General features: G+C 53.5%; 1 protein-coding gene across 1 annotated transcript; it reads right to left on the bottom strand.

Annotated features, from left to right (window-relative positions):
- Positions 1–296: 296 nt before the first annotated feature.
- On the bottom strand, positions 297–16,092 carry CTSD (cathepsin D). Its single transcript, XM_062000053.1, has 9 exons — positions 15,838–16,092; positions 15,150–15,306; positions 12,921–13,044; positions 11,184–11,302; positions 7,061–7,260; positions 5,802–5,924; positions 4,537–4,681; positions 3,480–3,578; positions 297–2,790 (listed from the first exon to the last, which is right to left on the bottom strand). The coding sequence occupies exons 1-9, from the start codon at positions 15,897–15,899 to the stop codon at positions 2,629–2,631; spliced, it is 1,191 nt and encodes a 396-aa protein (XP_061856037.1). The 5' UTR covers positions 15,900–16,092; the 3' UTR covers positions 297–2,628.
- Positions 16,093–16,875: the final 783 nt, after the last annotated feature.

Below are 16,875 nucleotides of genomic sequence, written 5' to 3'. Positions count from 1 at the left end.
GTGGCGCCAGGAACAGGCTGTATGTTAGGAGAGACACTGGGAGTGCCTGCTGGCCCCATGGCAGGCAAGTGACTCTTGTGGCACCCTGCAGAGGCTGGGCTATGCTTTAAAACACTGAAAAATAAAACAAACCTGACAAACTCCCATCAGGTTCCCTTATCAGAGGGAAGGAGCCCTTCTGAAACATGGGTGGGTCCACACGAGTAGGTGACCAGAAGTGCTGGGACACTAGGTTGGGAAGAGGCTGAGAAAGAGTTTGGCACCTCAAACTGCTGAAGGAAAGACCACCCTCAGAGTTAAGGGGGAAAATACTGTATTTTCTTGTCCATTTTCTATGAGACAGTAATTCTGACAGCAAATTAGATTTAAAAACAATAAGTCACATGGTAAGAGTTTGGTTTAAAAATGCAAATAAGAGAACAAGGGGAGGAGGCCCATCAGGGAAGACACACAACTGCTCCTCCAGTCTACCCAAAGGTACGTCCCCCAGGGCATTGCTTCGGGCTCTTCTCTGTCCTCCCTGCCTGCCTGAGGACAGGCAACAGCCCAGCCCTGGGCTCCTGCAGGGGCTGCAGGTGGCAGGAGGCACTGCAGGCTGCTCTGCAGCTCTGCTGCATTGACCTGCTGAAGCCTGAGCCTGAAGATGCCTGGAGCCCACTGTCAGCTTCACCTCAGGCTTCTCCCCTGTAGCATGTCGCAATGAGGCTGTCTCAAGTCTCACTGTGCTGGAGAAATCCTGCAGCTGGGAAATAATGTAGCAGGACCTGGAGGATCTCTGGGCACTTAACTGGTGTGAACCTGGGGCTCACTGGAGAGGTGCTGATATCTGCCAATTTTGGAGTACCAATTGATAATTTTTTTTTTTGGTATCATGCTACTGTTCTCTTGCCTGTCTGCAACAGATGTCCTTAGGTGTCCAGATGCAGGGTTCCAGGTGAAGATGACAAGCAAGCATTGGGAGCAGTACTTCTTGCACAAGGGGTGGCAAGGGACAAGACGCATGACCGAAGTGTGCCCAGGCCTGTCCCCACTGCCCATACCAGACCCCTTGTCTGCTGCCACTCCCTAACCTCAGGACCTGCTGCAGCATGCTGGAAAAGGGAAGATGGTCTTTTCCACCCAGCGTGGGCTGGGATTCCTGGCAGATTCCCTTCTGCTTTCCACTACTGATTAAACCTCACTTTATGGTCCTTCCAGCTCCAGCACCATTTGCCTACCCATGCCAGCCCAGCAAAGAGGGCAGCTCCGCCTGCACAGAAAGGATCTGTGAGCACAGCTAAATCAGCTACCTCTCCAAAGCAGGACTGTGCCTCCCTCCACCTGCAACGGAGCTGGACACAAAGAGCTCTCATCAGCATTAGTACAGTGGAAAGTGGGGGAGAAGGGTGTTAAAGGCAGTTGGGTTTCAGGTTGGGGTGTCAGGGAAAGCAAATGCAAGCCCAGCAGCTGCCACAGCAGCCTCCTGCCCCAGAGGTTTCCTAGCTCTGCCAACTGCCTTTTCAGGTTTGGGTGGTTCAAAATGCTGCCAATGATCTTTCCAAAAGGTCTTAAGTAGCTGGCAAACACCAAAGGATTGTATTAGTGCGATTTCAGCTCCTAGATCACTTAAGTTGCTTTAGGAAACATTCTCTAACTCACTGACTGCAGCTGAAACTGGGAATATCTGTGGATTGTGGAACCTGGGAGAATTTCACCAAATTTGAGAGAACCGTCAAGAGAGAATGTGACGTGAATTTGCTCAGCAGAAAGCTGGGCCTTCATGGTCATGAGTTCAAGTGACTTCTATCAAATCCTATCTCAACCCTTTCTGTATCTATAGTCCCCAGAGTGCTACTGGCTGGAACTCCCCTATGAATCTCTGTCCTGCTAGCTCAGGCACATGGACATCACGCCTCCAGCTCTCTCACTGCTGCCATCACTACACAGAAACACATCACCATAGCCCTCGGGCTCTGAAACTCAACACTTGGGCATGCTACTGTGATAGGGCTGTGAACCTTCATTGCCCCAGCCCAGGACGTGCTCTCCTAGGACCAAGCCAGCACAAACCCATTGAGAAATGGCCTCACAGTTTCTGCCTCAACCTGTTGTGGAGGGGTGATGAAGATGGACTCTTCCCCACCTCCTGCTCCCCCACTTCATCAGTGCAAAAGTAGAAACAATTAAGGTGTCAGCCATCCTTCCCCATCCCTCTCTCCCCAGGCAGAAGTCCAAACCCCAGAGCCACCACACAGCCTCTCAGCAGGAAGAGAGGTGCTGGAGGCTGGCTACTGCCATCAGCCCCCCAGGGAGGAGACCAGGGCTGCGAGATGTGGAAGGGCCTTGTTCAGCTCTGAGAATCATCCTTAAAAACAAATACTGGAAGACTAGCAGTAAAGCAAGGGGCTACTCCAGCTGGGGGTGTCAACTAGAGACCTCCCAGCACCACTTACTCAACAGAGGGGCAAAAGCAGCTTAGCAGGACACTAATGACTATTTTTCATGTAATTTTAAAATATAGTTCCACTTCTTTTTCTTTTTTTTTTTTTTTTCCTTTCCACTCACTGAGTTTCTAATCCTGGTAACCTTTCTCTACAGCTCCCGTGTGTGTGTGTGTAGGTTGGGGCAGAGGCAGTGGGGGTCGGGCATTTAGGCACATTTGGCAAAGCCAACAGAGTCATTATCACGGTCAAAGACGGTGTAGTAGGGACCGATGAAGACATCTCCCAGGATCCAGAGGGGGCCCCCAGGGGGTGGCACATCCAGGCCTGAAAAGCCACTCAGGCAGATGGTCTCTCCTTGTGCAGAAACCTAGACAGAAGAGCAAATGCTTCAACCCATGGAGGTCTTCTCCTTGCCTCCACCTTGAGGTGAGGAAGCAATGCTGGCCCACACCAGCTCATGCAACCCACGCTGCAGCCTCTCCCAGAAATCCCCAGCTGGCAAAAGTAACTCCCAACCTGCTGCTCCCACGCTCCAAGCCCAGCCCCCTGCCCTGAGCCCCTACCTAGCAAAGCATCACCTAAGGCCACAGGTGCCCAGGAACCTCCCAGCCTCCACAGCTCTGACTTAAGAGCTGTTCTTGAAATCCTGCACAAGATGGTCCCTGTAAGTTGACTCAGATGGCTTAAATGCCAGGCTGGTGGTCTCTATGATAAGGCTGGCCTCATGGCACCAGAATCCATCAGGAAAAGACAAAAAGGTTTGTAGAAAGCGATGCAACGGCCTGCCTGCCCTTCCTCCCCAGTGCTGCTGTCCCTCATGATCATCAGGCAGCAAGGCTCATTCCTCCAGGACTTCGGGGAGGTTGCCTGAGTCTGTCAGCAGTGCCACCATGCCCCCATCCCAACCTTTCAGACTTTTTCCCCCCCAAGTGCCAGCTCCAGCCTTGCGTTGCTGCTCTTGAATTTTGGATTTGATGGTTGAGCTCTGAGTGCAAGAGGCAAAAGCTGGGCCCTGAGAGGGGAAGTGCAGGGCTGGCAAGAACTGCCTGGACGTACCTTGAAGACATACTGCTCGCCGGTGAGCTGGTAGGGCTTCCCTCCCAGCGTCAGCGTGACAACAGGCAGAGATGACACCTTATCACAGGGGATCACGTACTGAAACAGCAACAGTAAAGGCTTCAGGTGGCAGCTCCCACACCCTCAGGAAAGGGAACTGTCTCCCCTGGGCACAATCATATCTTTCCTGTGTTCTTCCACAAAGCTGGCTCATCTCAGGATGCAGAAGTGGCTTGGGCTGGGGCAAGGGGGCTGTTCCCTACCCAGGGCTGCAAGCTGAGAGGCCAGTGGGTTTGAGTGATAGCAACTGAGTCAAAGGATGCTGCGTCCAGCTTTTGGCTCTCTTGAGCCCTTAATGCAGCAGAGCTGGTGGTCTCTCCTCTGCCACAAGACAGAGATCTGTGGCTCAATACAACCTAGAGACACAGACAGGACCTCGTGGTGTGATGAGTGTGCACAGCTGGTCCATTGCCAGGGGCAAGTCCTAAGGAGGGTGGCAGGTCTAGGCAGGCTGTTGCTGCAGCATGGGGTCTCAATGCTGCAGAAAAGCCCTACAAATGTTCAGGGCTCTGTGATTTGGGAGGGCTTTCAGGGCACAGCAGCCTTCCCCATTCCCACACAATTTCAGGGAGGAGAGACAACCTTGTGAGATTGGCTACAAGAGTTAAACACTTGGCAGGGAAGGGCTGTTGCTTGCATTAAATATACCTCTATTAAAAGTGCCTCTGGCCGCCCATTACCATGAAACCTTGGCCTCAGCTACAACTCACACCCCTTCTCCTCTGCCTACAGAGATGGGTGGCAGAAGGCCCCGAAGACAAGGTTGATGGGATCTGAGCCTCAACGGAGAGCATGAGCAGAGGGGTGAATGCTACCCGGGGTCAAAAGACAGAGGGATCTCTGCTATTGCCCAGAAGCTTTTCTGGGAGCACAGGCTGGGAACAGAGAGCCGAGGGAATAGAAGACCAGGGTCTCTAGAAGAACTCTGGTAAAAAGCAGGGCATCAGCGTGGGTGCTATGGTGACCATGGACTCCCACTTTCCCAGCCTGGCCTCACCTGGCCTTTGATGAGCGGTTTTGCACCAATGGCTGTCTGCAGCTCCTTCACTTCCTTGGTGGGGCCAGTGATGAGCGAGGTTCCCGTGTCCACAATGGCCTCGCAGCCTCCTTTGCACAGAGTCAGTCCATTGGCAACATCCACCCTGGGGAGAGATGCCGAGACAGAAGACAACCCTTAGAGGCCTCCCAGAGAGGGCTGCAGAAAGCAGCAGGCAAAGAGCTGAAAGTGGCTGGACCTGGACTGTATACATGGGAGGGCTGCTAAAGACACTCAGGAAGGACTGATGCTCAGCAATACTGATGGAGCATAGACCCCCTGAATTCCCCTCACCGGCTGAGCAGGTGCCTTGAGCTGTTACTGAACTTCTGCAGAGGGTCTGGGCTGCTGTCTGCATACCGGAGCACCCCAGAGCAAGCCTGCATCTGACGGACAATACCCCTAGGGACTCATCTGACCTCCACTACTGTAAAAAGCAAAGGGTTAAAGGGGCAATGTGACAGCTCAGAGAATCACAGGCAAGGGAAAGGCTCATGCATCAAAGAGGCAAGGCAGGAGCTGCCGGGCTTCCCCACCTGCACTGTTGTGGCAGATAGGGCCTTCCAGCCAGGGGTCTGCCTTGCTCTGCTAGCATGGCAGAACTGCGGGAGGGTGGGAGCTAAAATCCCACACCTGGAGGGATTTCAGCCTCGAGAAAAGGGCACACTCTGATCACAGGCCGCTTTCAAGTTCCCATCACGTGGGACAGCTCAGAATAGCCCTGGGGTGGGAGGTGGCAGCTCAGCCCGCAGCTCGCCTCCTCTCTGCCTCCAACAATGTGTGCTGATTGCCACGCAGCGCCATGCCCTTCAGTCAAGGGCTGGCTTCCTGGGGCCTCATCCTGCTCCCCAAGAGCTGTGTGCCAGTGAGGTAGGAAGCTCAGGCCTTGATGAGAGCCCAGCAAAGCCAGGGCTTAACCCCTGGGGCTTGCCCTGCCCACAAGGAGGACATGCCAGCATCTTTCCTCACTTTACAAGGGTGCAGCAGGCATTTTCAAGGGACAAGTTCTAAACAACAGGAAAGGATTTTGCAGAACATCTCCTGCTGCTTTCTGCCTCTCCTCCCCTTCCAGCAACGAGCAACCCAGCCTTGGAGTGGGATTTTAATCTGCTTTCATTTGGTGGGGATGTGTTGTAGACAACTCCTTTTTGGGTGTCAGCCCAACCCATTGTGAGTTGTCTGCACATGTATCCACAGGCATGTGGCCGGGTGCAGGGGGGACTTACGCATCCATGTGGACCTGCCAGTAGGCTTTGCGCGTGACATTGACCCAGCTGAAGTCGCCGCTGTAATACTTGGGGTCGGTGCCTCCCAGGAGCAGCTCGCCTCCGGGCTGAGCCGTGGGGTCTCTGAAAAACAACCATCATCCCAAACTCATGAACATCGGGGGCTGGGCGGAAACGAGCTCCTCCACGTGTCCACAGAACACACGGCGAGGTGCTTGGGGGTGAGGGGCAGCGTTAGCAGCACTGCAGAGACAATTTACATTGTGCTGTAATAAGTCAATCTAAGGACGGGTCCAGCGAGTCAAGCTGGGGTGGAGAAACAGGAATATTTTAGCCTAGTCAAAGCATCCTGCAGCTTTTTCCCAGTGCTTTCTCACAGGCACCTCGAGAAAGTCAATGTAGAGAAGGGGAACAGCCAAGGGGAACTCAGCACTACCACAAGGACCCCCGAATAATCATAACAAGCACCCGTGCAGGGCTGGACACGGCTGATGCAGCGTTAGGTTATCTGCAATCGACTCTGCGCCAGCAGTCTTGGAGCTGAATTCTCAAGGTTACCCTCAGATAACAGCTCACTGCTGAGCAGATGGAAAGAAATATGGTGATGGGGGAGGGCTGGCTCTGGAATAGCCATCAGCAGCCCTTTCTGCCCACCCCGTGCCCGGTGTGCCACTTTTTGGGATGAAGTAGTTCAGAGTTCGCCCTGCGGTGTCAGGAGGGTGAGGACGTGGAGCAGTAGGGGGTGGGAAGGTGCTCAGAGCCACAGAGGAGGATGTTCAAGGGGGTGGGAATGACAAGCCCTATTGTTAGTGATGACTGGTGGGGGGCTTGCTTGCCTAGGAGGTGACACAGTAATGGCCACGTAGCTCATGATTTTGGGCAACAGACTTGGGCTGTGTTCACCCCCCCTAACAGGAGCTGCACTAGCAGCATGCGATCTCATGATCACAACCCTGTTTATTTTTACTTCTCCTTCCTCTAGAAACAGAATCTGTTTCTTCAATAGTTAAGAAATCTGGAGCAGATTAGCTGATACTCAGCTTTTAAACCAGTAAAATGGTTGCACTTCTTTTTTCAATGAAGTAAACAGATGATTTTTGCCTAGCTGCTTCAGCAAGGATACCTTGCTGAGACCTCCCCAAAAGCATTGGCGAGGGTGTAAACTGGCACACAGCAAAATGTGCCACCAGGAGACAGAGAGAAAGGCCCAGCTGGGCTTGCCCTTGCAATGGTTGCTGTGCCACCAAGCCCAACATTACCTGTTCAGGTAGAAGGAGAAGATGTTTTTCTCAATCAGCTTCTGTTCCATGATGTTGTCGAAGAAAGGGGTGACTTTGTCCACAGAGATCCTCGGGAATGCCATGCCCAGGATGCCATCAAACTTGGCTGCAATGAACGTGATGCCTGGCTGCTTCAAGGCCTCTCCAAAGATCTGGTTCTTGATTTTCAAGTTACCGAGCTAAAGGGAGATGGGGAGGAAAGGAAAAAGCAGATTGTAAAGAAGACTGACTCAGGGGACCAGGAAGGAAACAAGATCTCACTGAAGACAGCCTGTGGCACGTCCCTCAATGTGCTGCCACACTCCTGCTTGCTTTCACCCTTCCATTTGTAGACAGCTGCAGAAATCAGATACCCTGATGTCACTCTCCTCACAGGGAGGGCAGAACAGGCCACTCTGGTTGTACAGTGGCACCTCCTGAGTCCCTGCAATGCCCAGTGCACTTATAAGGGCAGGAAACCCCTCATTGCTCTTTTCTCATCTTAGTCCTTTCAGCCTTTTGCTGGCTGTGCCATTTTTGCAGCTTCTCTTTGCACAGAAAGCTCTCTATCACTTTGTCCTCTCTGCATCCCTTTGCCTATTGCTTATTTCATCCTCTCCTCCCAGTCTGAAAAGCTCTTGTGCCGTGCCTTTAATCCTCTTCCCCACTCTGAATATCTTCTAAGTCATCTCTGTGTCCTACCTCCCCGGGTGCTGCACCCATCTCCAGTTGGGAGCACAACTCTCTCTAACCTCTGCCAATGACCCCTGTGATCTCCCCTACATAAGAAACATCCCCAGGATACTACTGCATCTCCCAGAAGAGCCACCAGCCTGCAGAGGCCTCCTGTGGGAGAGGAGAAGACCCAGACTGAAAAGCAAGGTTGAGCCTGAAGCACTAAAATAGCAAGTAGAGTGCTGCGAATGCAAAGGTCACCTCTCTTGCCAGCCATGAGCAGGCCTGGTGTTGCTGCTGGAAAGCTGAAACGCCTCGCAAGGGCAGAGCCCCGGAAAGAAAAACATTAAAAAAAAAAGAAATTGCAGAAAGCAGGACAGCTCTGCTCACGAGGAGCAGGATGTGTCAGCTGGCTCCTGGCTTTTGCAGTTCAGGAGGTTTTTGAGCTTCTGGCTGACCACAGGCTATTATAGCATCTGTGCTAGGACAATCTCAGCCTCTGAGCCTGCAGCTAGCAGCCCTGAAGTGAACAGGGCTGCACTAAAGCGCTGGCTTCTCCTACCCTGATGGCAGATAACGATCCCTGTAAATTACTAATATCCCCCCAGGGTGAGTAGTGAAGCCTAGGACGGGCAGTGCTGGCTTTAATGGTATGGGAGGCTGGGAGCAGGAAAGGGCAATTGAGCCCTGCGAAAGCCGAAGCCACAAGGCAGGATGTGGGGCCAAACGGCTGCCAGCAACACATCCACCAACGGCCCGGCCCTGCGCCACAGCTTCCACAGCCCCTGCTCGGCACAGCTGCTCCTGCGGCAGCTCCCAAACATCGGGAAAGCTTCCACTTACAGGAAAACACAAGGCGCTGATAAAACTGAGTGCCAGGTTTGTTGGAACGTTGCCCTGGTTGCATATGCCAAGAGGGAGGCAGGTGTCTGCCTGCTGGTGGGGTCTCCGCAGCCCCTGCCTGCACTTGCTGCTCAGCAGGACTGAAACCCAAGAGCACCTTCAGCAGAGCGCTGGCGACAAGTCCTTCATCCCTGTCCCTCGGCTGGTTCTCATTCAGACATGGAGTGGCCAAAAACCATTACCAGTGGATGGCTGCATGGTGGCCACTCCCCAGCTCATCTGGTCTCGTTAGTGGCCACAGCCAAATGGGTATGTGCCAGAGGGCAAAGGGTGGCTGCAGGTGAGGGCCTCCACGGCATGGTTCGGCCTCTCCGCAGAGGCCCAGGGGAGAGTTGAGGAGGGGCATCTCCTCCACAGCCTATCTACACTGCAGCCCCAACAGACACTTCGTGCCCCACAGCCAGTGATGTTTCCTCTGCTGTCCTTGAATGATGTCCCAAGGTCAGGCTGCAACAAGGAGATGAGATGCCCAAGCATCAGCAGCACCACGAAGTGCAGTGCTACAGGGCATCATTCCTCCACAGGAGAGAGAACGCTCAACGTGAGCCTGTCCCCCTCTCCAAAAAACTATTCAGGGCTGAGGGACTCTGAGCCACCTGCCAACCAGTGCCTCTCAGTCAGATGTCAGTGCTACCACAGGCTGCTGTGGCTGCTTCCACCCAGCTGGAGCCCAGAGGGTCACACTGATGGCTGTTTCAGAGTCTGTATTTCCAGACTAGGAACTTGCCTATGGGATGTTGTGCAACATCTTGGTGTCCAAGCTGAAGGTCCCTGACCCTCTGAGTCACCCCTGTTCCCACGTGCTGCAAGGGTGACACTGCTCAGGATCCATGCAAAGGGTTTTTCTTGCTTTTGCCCAGACAGAAACCAAATGCTACAATTTCTGCTGGCTGCCAAGAGCCATCCCCACTTCCCAAACAAGTTCAGGCACAAAATCCTTCCTCTGAGCCGCTGGGAAGTGGAGAGCTAATTAGCAACCAGACATTACGGTGATAATTACAAACAAAGAAAACCCTAACCAGAAAAAGCTGCAGTTTTCCTTCTGACTCACTTCAGCCCCTGCATTAAGCCAGAAAGCGCCTAAAACAGCTCACACTTGCACAGGACAATAAAGTTCACTGTTTGCCTTGCTGCCTCACCCCATTACTGGGCTGACTGCAGATGCCTCCACCTGCTCTGTCTGTATTTTGCAAGCCTAATGTAAGAGAATCCCTGTGGCGAGCATGGTAGGACGGCTTGGATGGATGGCTGGGTTTTGCAGTGGGGTGTTTCTAAGCTGAGGGACGCATGAAATAAATGGCATGAAATGAAACTGAAACGGTCCCGAGGCTTGCTGGGCTGCAGGAGGCAGGGCTCAAAACCAGAGGTGCAAAGCCATCAGCAGTCCCTGTAGCTCTCCCCTCCAGACCTGTCTACTCTGATTTTCAGGGTTCACGAAGCCCATCAAAATCAATTTTCCCCAAAGAGGTTCCTTCACCTAGCCAGTGCTGCTGGCGTCTTTGGGTACAGAGCAGAGACAACAACTGGTGCTTCCACGCTGGACTAAAATTCTCCTCCTTTAGAGACAGGCTAAAGGGTGCTCCTTGCATGAGCCACCAGCTTCAGGCTCCTCTTGGATATTTTTCTTTTGATCCCAATGAAACTAATAAGTCAATACTTTTCAGCTGAACCTCACAGAGAAAACCCCAAATCCCTAGACCTATATACTTATTCAAAACTTTTGCCTTGTCTCTCCCCTGCAAAGCAAGCATATGCTCTTATCTCTGCCATGAGAACAAGTAATGTGGGAGCATGTGTGCTGCCTATGTTGGGCAGCTGGCAAACTCTCCTGAGCATCTGCACCTGGGAAGCAGCCGTGAAAGGCACCTGTCCTTCACAGGACAATGCCCTTCACAGGACATGCTCAGCCTTTGCCCACTGAAAAGGAGATGATGGGAAGCAACCACCAGCAACCTGGCTCCCTGAGTCTGGGTCCTGAACACAGCTGGGGACCTCCCACAGCATTACGCAGCCTTTGCAAACATAAGCGCCAGCTCTCAACGTGAGGCCAGGATGGGGCAGTGAAGAGCTCATTTCTGGCTACTGTTTGGGCAGCTGCCTGTGTGCAGGTCCACTACTGTGTAGATGCTGGCCAGGAACAAGCTGGGCACCACCACCAGCCTGTGTGGTGGTGCTGGTGTGCCCTTGGTCTGGGAAATTTCTGAGCTCAAGAGGAAGAAGGTTGGAGGGATGGCCAGAGACCATGTTTGCAGTGCACCACGTGTAATCTAGGCTTCTAGACTGCTGACTTGCTGATTAATACCTTCCTCCTTCTCTGCCTGCCTTGGTCATCATCACCTCGTCTGCCACCATCACCACCTTGTTTCAAAGCATGTGGAAACAGTGCTTTGAATAGAGATAGCATGCTCTATCTCTTACTCTACATGCTCTTATACTCTTCTTGAGCTGGGCACTCAAGAAGGATGACCCACTGAAATCAGAAAGTTTCAAGTGCTCTGCTGAAAACAAGCTGGGGCATCTCAGGGCAAGGGCAGCTGTTACTCACCGTGACAGTGTCCTGGCTCAGGTACCCAGAGAGACTCCCTGTCCCATAGTGGATGGCGAACTCTGTGCCATTCTCCACATAGGTGCTGGATTTAGAGCCATCGTACTTGTGATGCAGCACTGCAGCCAGGGAGGGAGACACAGGGGGACAAACATTAGTGCTCCTTGATACTGAGGGCTCCCTCATACTTAACCCCATTCCACTCAGCTCATCTGGACAGGTACTCAACAATGTGAAAGTGCGCCTGAACCCAGCATTTGCCAAGCCCAGATTTCTTAACAAAGCATTTCCAGCATCTCAGGAATTAAGTGGGCAGATCCACTTTGGTTGTTAAATAGGATTTGGCCAGGCCACCGAGTATTAAAAGCCTGGAGGTTACGTGGCTGGTGTTCAGGGTGCACTGGACAAAAGAGTGAAAATTTTCTTCCCCTCATGCCATGGGGAATCAGGTGGCTTTAAGCACAGCCTGCTCTGGGCATAAACACTTTCACTTCACGGATTTATCTGTTTCTTTTACTAAGACCAACTGTGGGTTTTTTTACAGCATCACAGTTTCTTTTTGTGCAGAGAGGGCTCAAAAGATTCTTCTATTTGTAGAGAAGAAGGGCTTTCCCCTAGGCTAAGCTGTTTTTCCCCCTTGGAAAGGGTGGGAACTGCAAATCGTCCCTGGTTTTATGGCTGGGCAGATTCCTCCTCCGCAGATTCTTCCTGAGTCACGAGCTGGGCAGCAGTGTGTGGCGCACCCAGCCAGCCTGGCGCTGTGGCTGCTCGCTGAGCAGCACAGACAGCAGCCCTGAACAAACCAGCTGTGTCGACAGGAGCTCGACAGAGCTCAAATCCTCCCTATCTAGCAGGTTAGGCTCATTGCATACTCACAGAATGCCAGTCCCAGCACCTCCCTCAGCCTTGAGAAACCAGCTCCCTGCTACAGATCAGGAACACCCCCAAGAAACCAGGTCTGGACCTCACCACCCTATCAGCATCCTGAATCCTATCTCCCATAGGCGAAAGAAGGCCCATCTCCTTTCTAGGGACCACAGGGCTGTACAAGAAGTCCAAATCTCCTCCCTAGTCCCAACAAGCACCATGGGACACCTTTGATGTTGCGTTTGTTGGCTCCACAGGTTTCTCTACTCTGCTTAAGCAGCACAGCTGGTGACTTTGAAACAGCCTTTTACCACAGCCAGGTTCAACATCTTCAGCAGTTTAGCACCTAGGAATGCCAGAGAGCAAGAAAACTGGTATTCCCCAAGACATTCCCGTCTCATCGGGCCTACCTGTCTCTGGTTAATTATAAATCCATAAACATGCACATACATGCTCGCTGCAGAAATGAACCAGAAACTAGGGCAGCTTGTATCAGATCTGGCAAGAGGCTGGGTTTTTTTGGTTTTTTTTTTTTTTTTTACTAGCCTCACACAATGGGGCAACAGCAGTGTCTATAATTTGGGGAGAAACATCCCATCCTGTGACGCTGCTCCCGAGCTGGGGCTGAGGCTGCTGGGGAAGGTTTGAAGCCTTGCGTGGGTGGCATGGAGAAGAAAAACAGGAAGGGGGTAATGAAGGATGGATATGGGAGACTGAGATCCTATTTCCAGCTCTGTCCCTAAAGAGCCCATCAGCCTCTGGCAAGCCCTTTGATGCTGCTGCCTCAGTTTCTCTTCTTGCAATGCCAGGAGTGGCATTTTGCAGGGAAGGAGAAGCTGTTGGGTCAGGACTGGCACTAGTGGCACTTACAGCAGGCAATGTCCAGCAGATGACAGTGCACAGAAGGCACCCAAAGGTTGGAAGAGCCAGTATCAAAGACCACAGTGAACTTCTGGGGGGGAGTCCCAATGCCGATCTCACCATAATACTGGGCCTGCAAATGAAGAGAAGGGAGACATGAGCAGAGGCAGATAGCTAAAATTAAGGATTAAAGACCAAAAAAACCGCAGTTTCTTATCTACACACTACTCTCCCCTTGTTGTTGGCAGTGACGGGCTCCCCTTCATGTTCACACATCGTTACAACAGGTGTGAGAAAGATAAAGGGGGGGAGGAGAAATGAGACAGGTGCTTGTGGGGAAGGACTTTTGGGGCAGGGCAGAAGAGAAGTGCGAAGCTCTGCAGGCTGACATGTGGTTCGCCATAAGGAAGAGAAAAAAAACAAAGAAAGAAGGAAGCCAAGCAAAACACCTGCATAACTGAAAAGCTGAAATTGGCTGGAAAGCTGCTTTGCTGGCGGGTCTGCAGAGGAACCATGGGTTGCAGTGAGCAACTGCTGCTATGGGTAGAGGTACAGCTACTGGGGCTTTTGGTGTGTGCCGGTAAGCCCCAGGGGTGGAGAGGAATCAACAATCTGTCATGGGCATCACAAGACTGTGGAGAAGTTGGAGGGAGAAAAGCATCAGCAGCATTGCCAGAGAGTGATTCAGGACTTTGAGGTGAGAGTTTGGAGAGAAGTCCCTGTTGTACAGGCATCTGCCACAGTAGATGAGAATGAAGAGAATGAAGATTGCTCAACAGGTCCTGTACAGACTCACTTTTCCTCAGTCCTTCCAAAGGGGCAGAGTGTTGTGCCATGCTTTGCAAGGAGCTGGATCAGGGCCCTAAAGGCTGCTAACAAGCGAAGTTAGCCTATGGCTTCTCCAAATACCCTGTGTACTTAATTAAAAGGGGTGGGGGAGAAAACAGGATTATCAAAGCTGCTTACCTCCTGTGTGCTTAGTTTCCAGGGGTTGCTTGCTGAGTAATTAATAATCCATTGCGATTAGCCATAATGGGGAGGCAGCACTTGCTTCCAGTGATTCTGTATTTATTACTGGGGCTTGAGGATGATCCCCCAGTAGAGGGGCCCCATCCATCACACAGACAGATCTATGAGAGGTCCCAGGGGCTGCTGGGGACCATATGGGGTGATCTAGGCTGCGCTTCTCATCCCAACAGCTCTTTTGGCATCAAGAGCCTTTTTGGGAGGGACCCAACGGTCCCTTATCTCCCACTGCAGGTTGGGCTGGTCCCCCTGTGGCATTCCAGCAGAGCCCTTCCCTGAGCAGCAGCCCAAGAGGCCAGGATGCACACAACTGCTCGTGCCCCGGCTTTCAACATCACTGACTAAAGCACCGGCAGCTATGCCTGGTACAGCCTCAGCTGGACAGTGCTGGCAGGGTGAAAAGAGCCCCTAGGAAGGGGAGCCGGGGCGGGGGGGGAATATCCTGAATTAATGCCCAAATAACCAGCACTAGCTTCATTTTCATGGCCAGTGTTCAGAACTCACCAAGAGCCAGGAGGGTACTGAGGGGATAACCCAGAAACAGGAAACCCCACATGTGCCTGGCAGCTGCGCAAGGGCAAAGAAGTCCTTTACCTGACTTCTCCTTTTACCACAGCTTCCACCATGAAGGTCCCTTTGCTGCCTAAGCTGCTGAGAAGGCAGAGGTGCAAAGTGGCTGTGCAGATGAGAGCAAGAGGAAGGGTCCTGCAACTCCAGTCCCATAGCAAGCTGGTGCCTAGTCCAAGCCCTCTTCCCCTGCCCCATATTCACTTTTATGTCCTAACACTCCAAGGAGTGGAGTGTGATTTTGATGCCCTTATCTTGCAGAAAGTGGAGCCCAAATGGACCAAAAGACACTCCAAAGGACCAAAAGTGAGCAGGCCTCTATTTACAATTGCTAATCAGCAAAAAACAGGAAAGGAAATAGGTCACAGAAGCTGCAGAGCTCCTGCTTGGGTGGCAATGAGATTACTATTATTATAATTATTAGTATTATTAGTTTAGCAACGATGGGAAGCAACTTTCAACAACCACCCACCAGGCCATGAGGGTGCGTCTCTTATGGGATCAACTCTCCCTCTTTCACCTTCCTGCCACACTGGCATGTCCCACTCCCATGGGAGAGGCAGCCCTGAAGTGACAGCTGCCCAGCCAGCATTGCACTGGGGTCTACTGCAGTGGTGGAACAGTCAGCAGTGGGGTGTTACTCACATCCATATAGTTCTTCAGGATCTCTGGAGTGGGCTCAGCCACATCAGCGAAGCCTAGCTTGAACTTGAGGAGCTGGGTGATCGCATTCATGTCTGGGATCTCACTGCCCACCTCACTCAGGACCCGACGCATGGAGGGGAACTTGGTCAGAGGGATCCTGTGAGGAGAGGGTGAACAGCGAACCTGTTAATGGGGCAGGGTATGGGGGAGGGGGGGCTGTCCCTGAGATGAGGGGAGCACAGCTCCACTGAAACCAGGGGAGCCACCACTATGAGATGGATAACAATGGGCCCCCACCAGCACCCCATGCCAGACCCCCTTTGCAGTGCCATCCTCAGCACTTTTCTCAAAGCCAGAGGATGGGAAACGGGAGAAACGGGGTGGGGGGGACGGGACGGGACGGACACACACGTGTTGTGGGGAAGGTGATAAGTGGCCGTCAAAGGGTTCTGGGAATAGGGGGAAGCCGGGGCATCATCCCCAAAGCTCCATATGGGAAGCAGTGTCCCAGCCCTTCTCTCCCCTGTGGGGGAGCAGCACGGCCGAGGGGTGCCTGCGAGAGGAGCCCGGAGGCCACCGCTGCACCAGCATCTAGAGAGACACTCCAGATGTCCCGTGTCCCCCCACGACAACCCCCTCCCCAAGCCGGGGTGCTCGGCCAGACTCCCCGGCACAGGCCACGGCTCACCTGATGAGGGCCGCGCAGGGCCCCGCCACGGCGAGCAGCAGGAGGAGGCCGCGAAGCCCCATGGCGGCTGTGGCTGTGGGAAGGGGGTGCGGAGAGTCCCAGCGGTGCTGCAGGCCGCTCGCCGCGCCGACCGCCCTCCCTGTTTTTGTAGGAGCGGTGGCCCCTCTCCAGCGATTTTTTTCGTGTCAGCTGACGGTCTAAAATTGCAGCGGCGGCGTCACGTGAGGCCGGGCCGGGGCGGGGGCTGCCGCGGCCGGCGGAGCAGGGGCCGGCGTTGGGCGCCGCCGCCTCGCCCCCCCGGGCCCGGGGCTGACCCCGCGGGCCTCAGGCCGTGACTCAGCCTCCGGGAGAAGGGCGATAAACACTATTAAATAAATCACGAGGTGTTCTCCCGGCCGCGCGTGCTCGCTCGTATTGCGTCTTTAGCTTCCTCTTTGGGTCCCCCCCCCCCCCCTTTTTTTTTTCTCTTTCCAGGTTTTCTGTCTTTTCGCTGGGAGTGTGGTGGGGACACCGCAGCAGCCCCTCACTCGCTCCAAACCCTGCTGAGCCTAGCACCCCCAGCCTGCCCACAGCTGCTCACGGGCTTCAGCGTCTCCCGTGGGGTTTCTTTTTGCAGCCAGGTCAGGGGTTGTCTGCACCCCTGGGCACGGGGTCTGTGGTAGTCCCTCCAGCTTCTCCCTGGCCCCAGCACACCCCCAGTTTGGGAGAACTTAACTCTCCGGTTTGGGGATTTTGTTGGGGGGAAGGTGGGCACATCCTGCCCTTAAGCGCTCTTGGGAGTGGTGTGGGGGGGTGCTGGGCCAGCCGTGTACTCCCTCAAAATGCCATTGTGGTGGAACCAGGCCACTTGCAGCCATAGAGGGTGGCTCTGGTGCTGGGCAGAGCCCAGGAGAGCACCAGCTGCATCCCCTAGAAGGCTGAGCCAAGCATCGGGAAGTGCTAGGACAGGCTCTTTGCAGCCATTGGGGTGTCACGGCAGAGCTCAGGGGTGCCACCCCACTGTCTTGGGAGGTGGTGGATGGAGTTAATCTCTGTACA

The sequence above is a fragment of the Colius striatus genome, chromosome 7, assembly GCF_028858725.1.
Source record: "Colius striatus isolate bColStr4 chromosome 7, bColStr4.1.hap1, whole genome shotgun sequence".
Lineage (NCBI taxonomy): Eukaryota > Metazoa > Chordata > Aves > Coliiformes > Coliidae > Colius > Colius striatus.
Note: the sequence above shows the minus strand (reverse complement) of the source record. Positions and strands in the feature narration are given on the sequence as shown.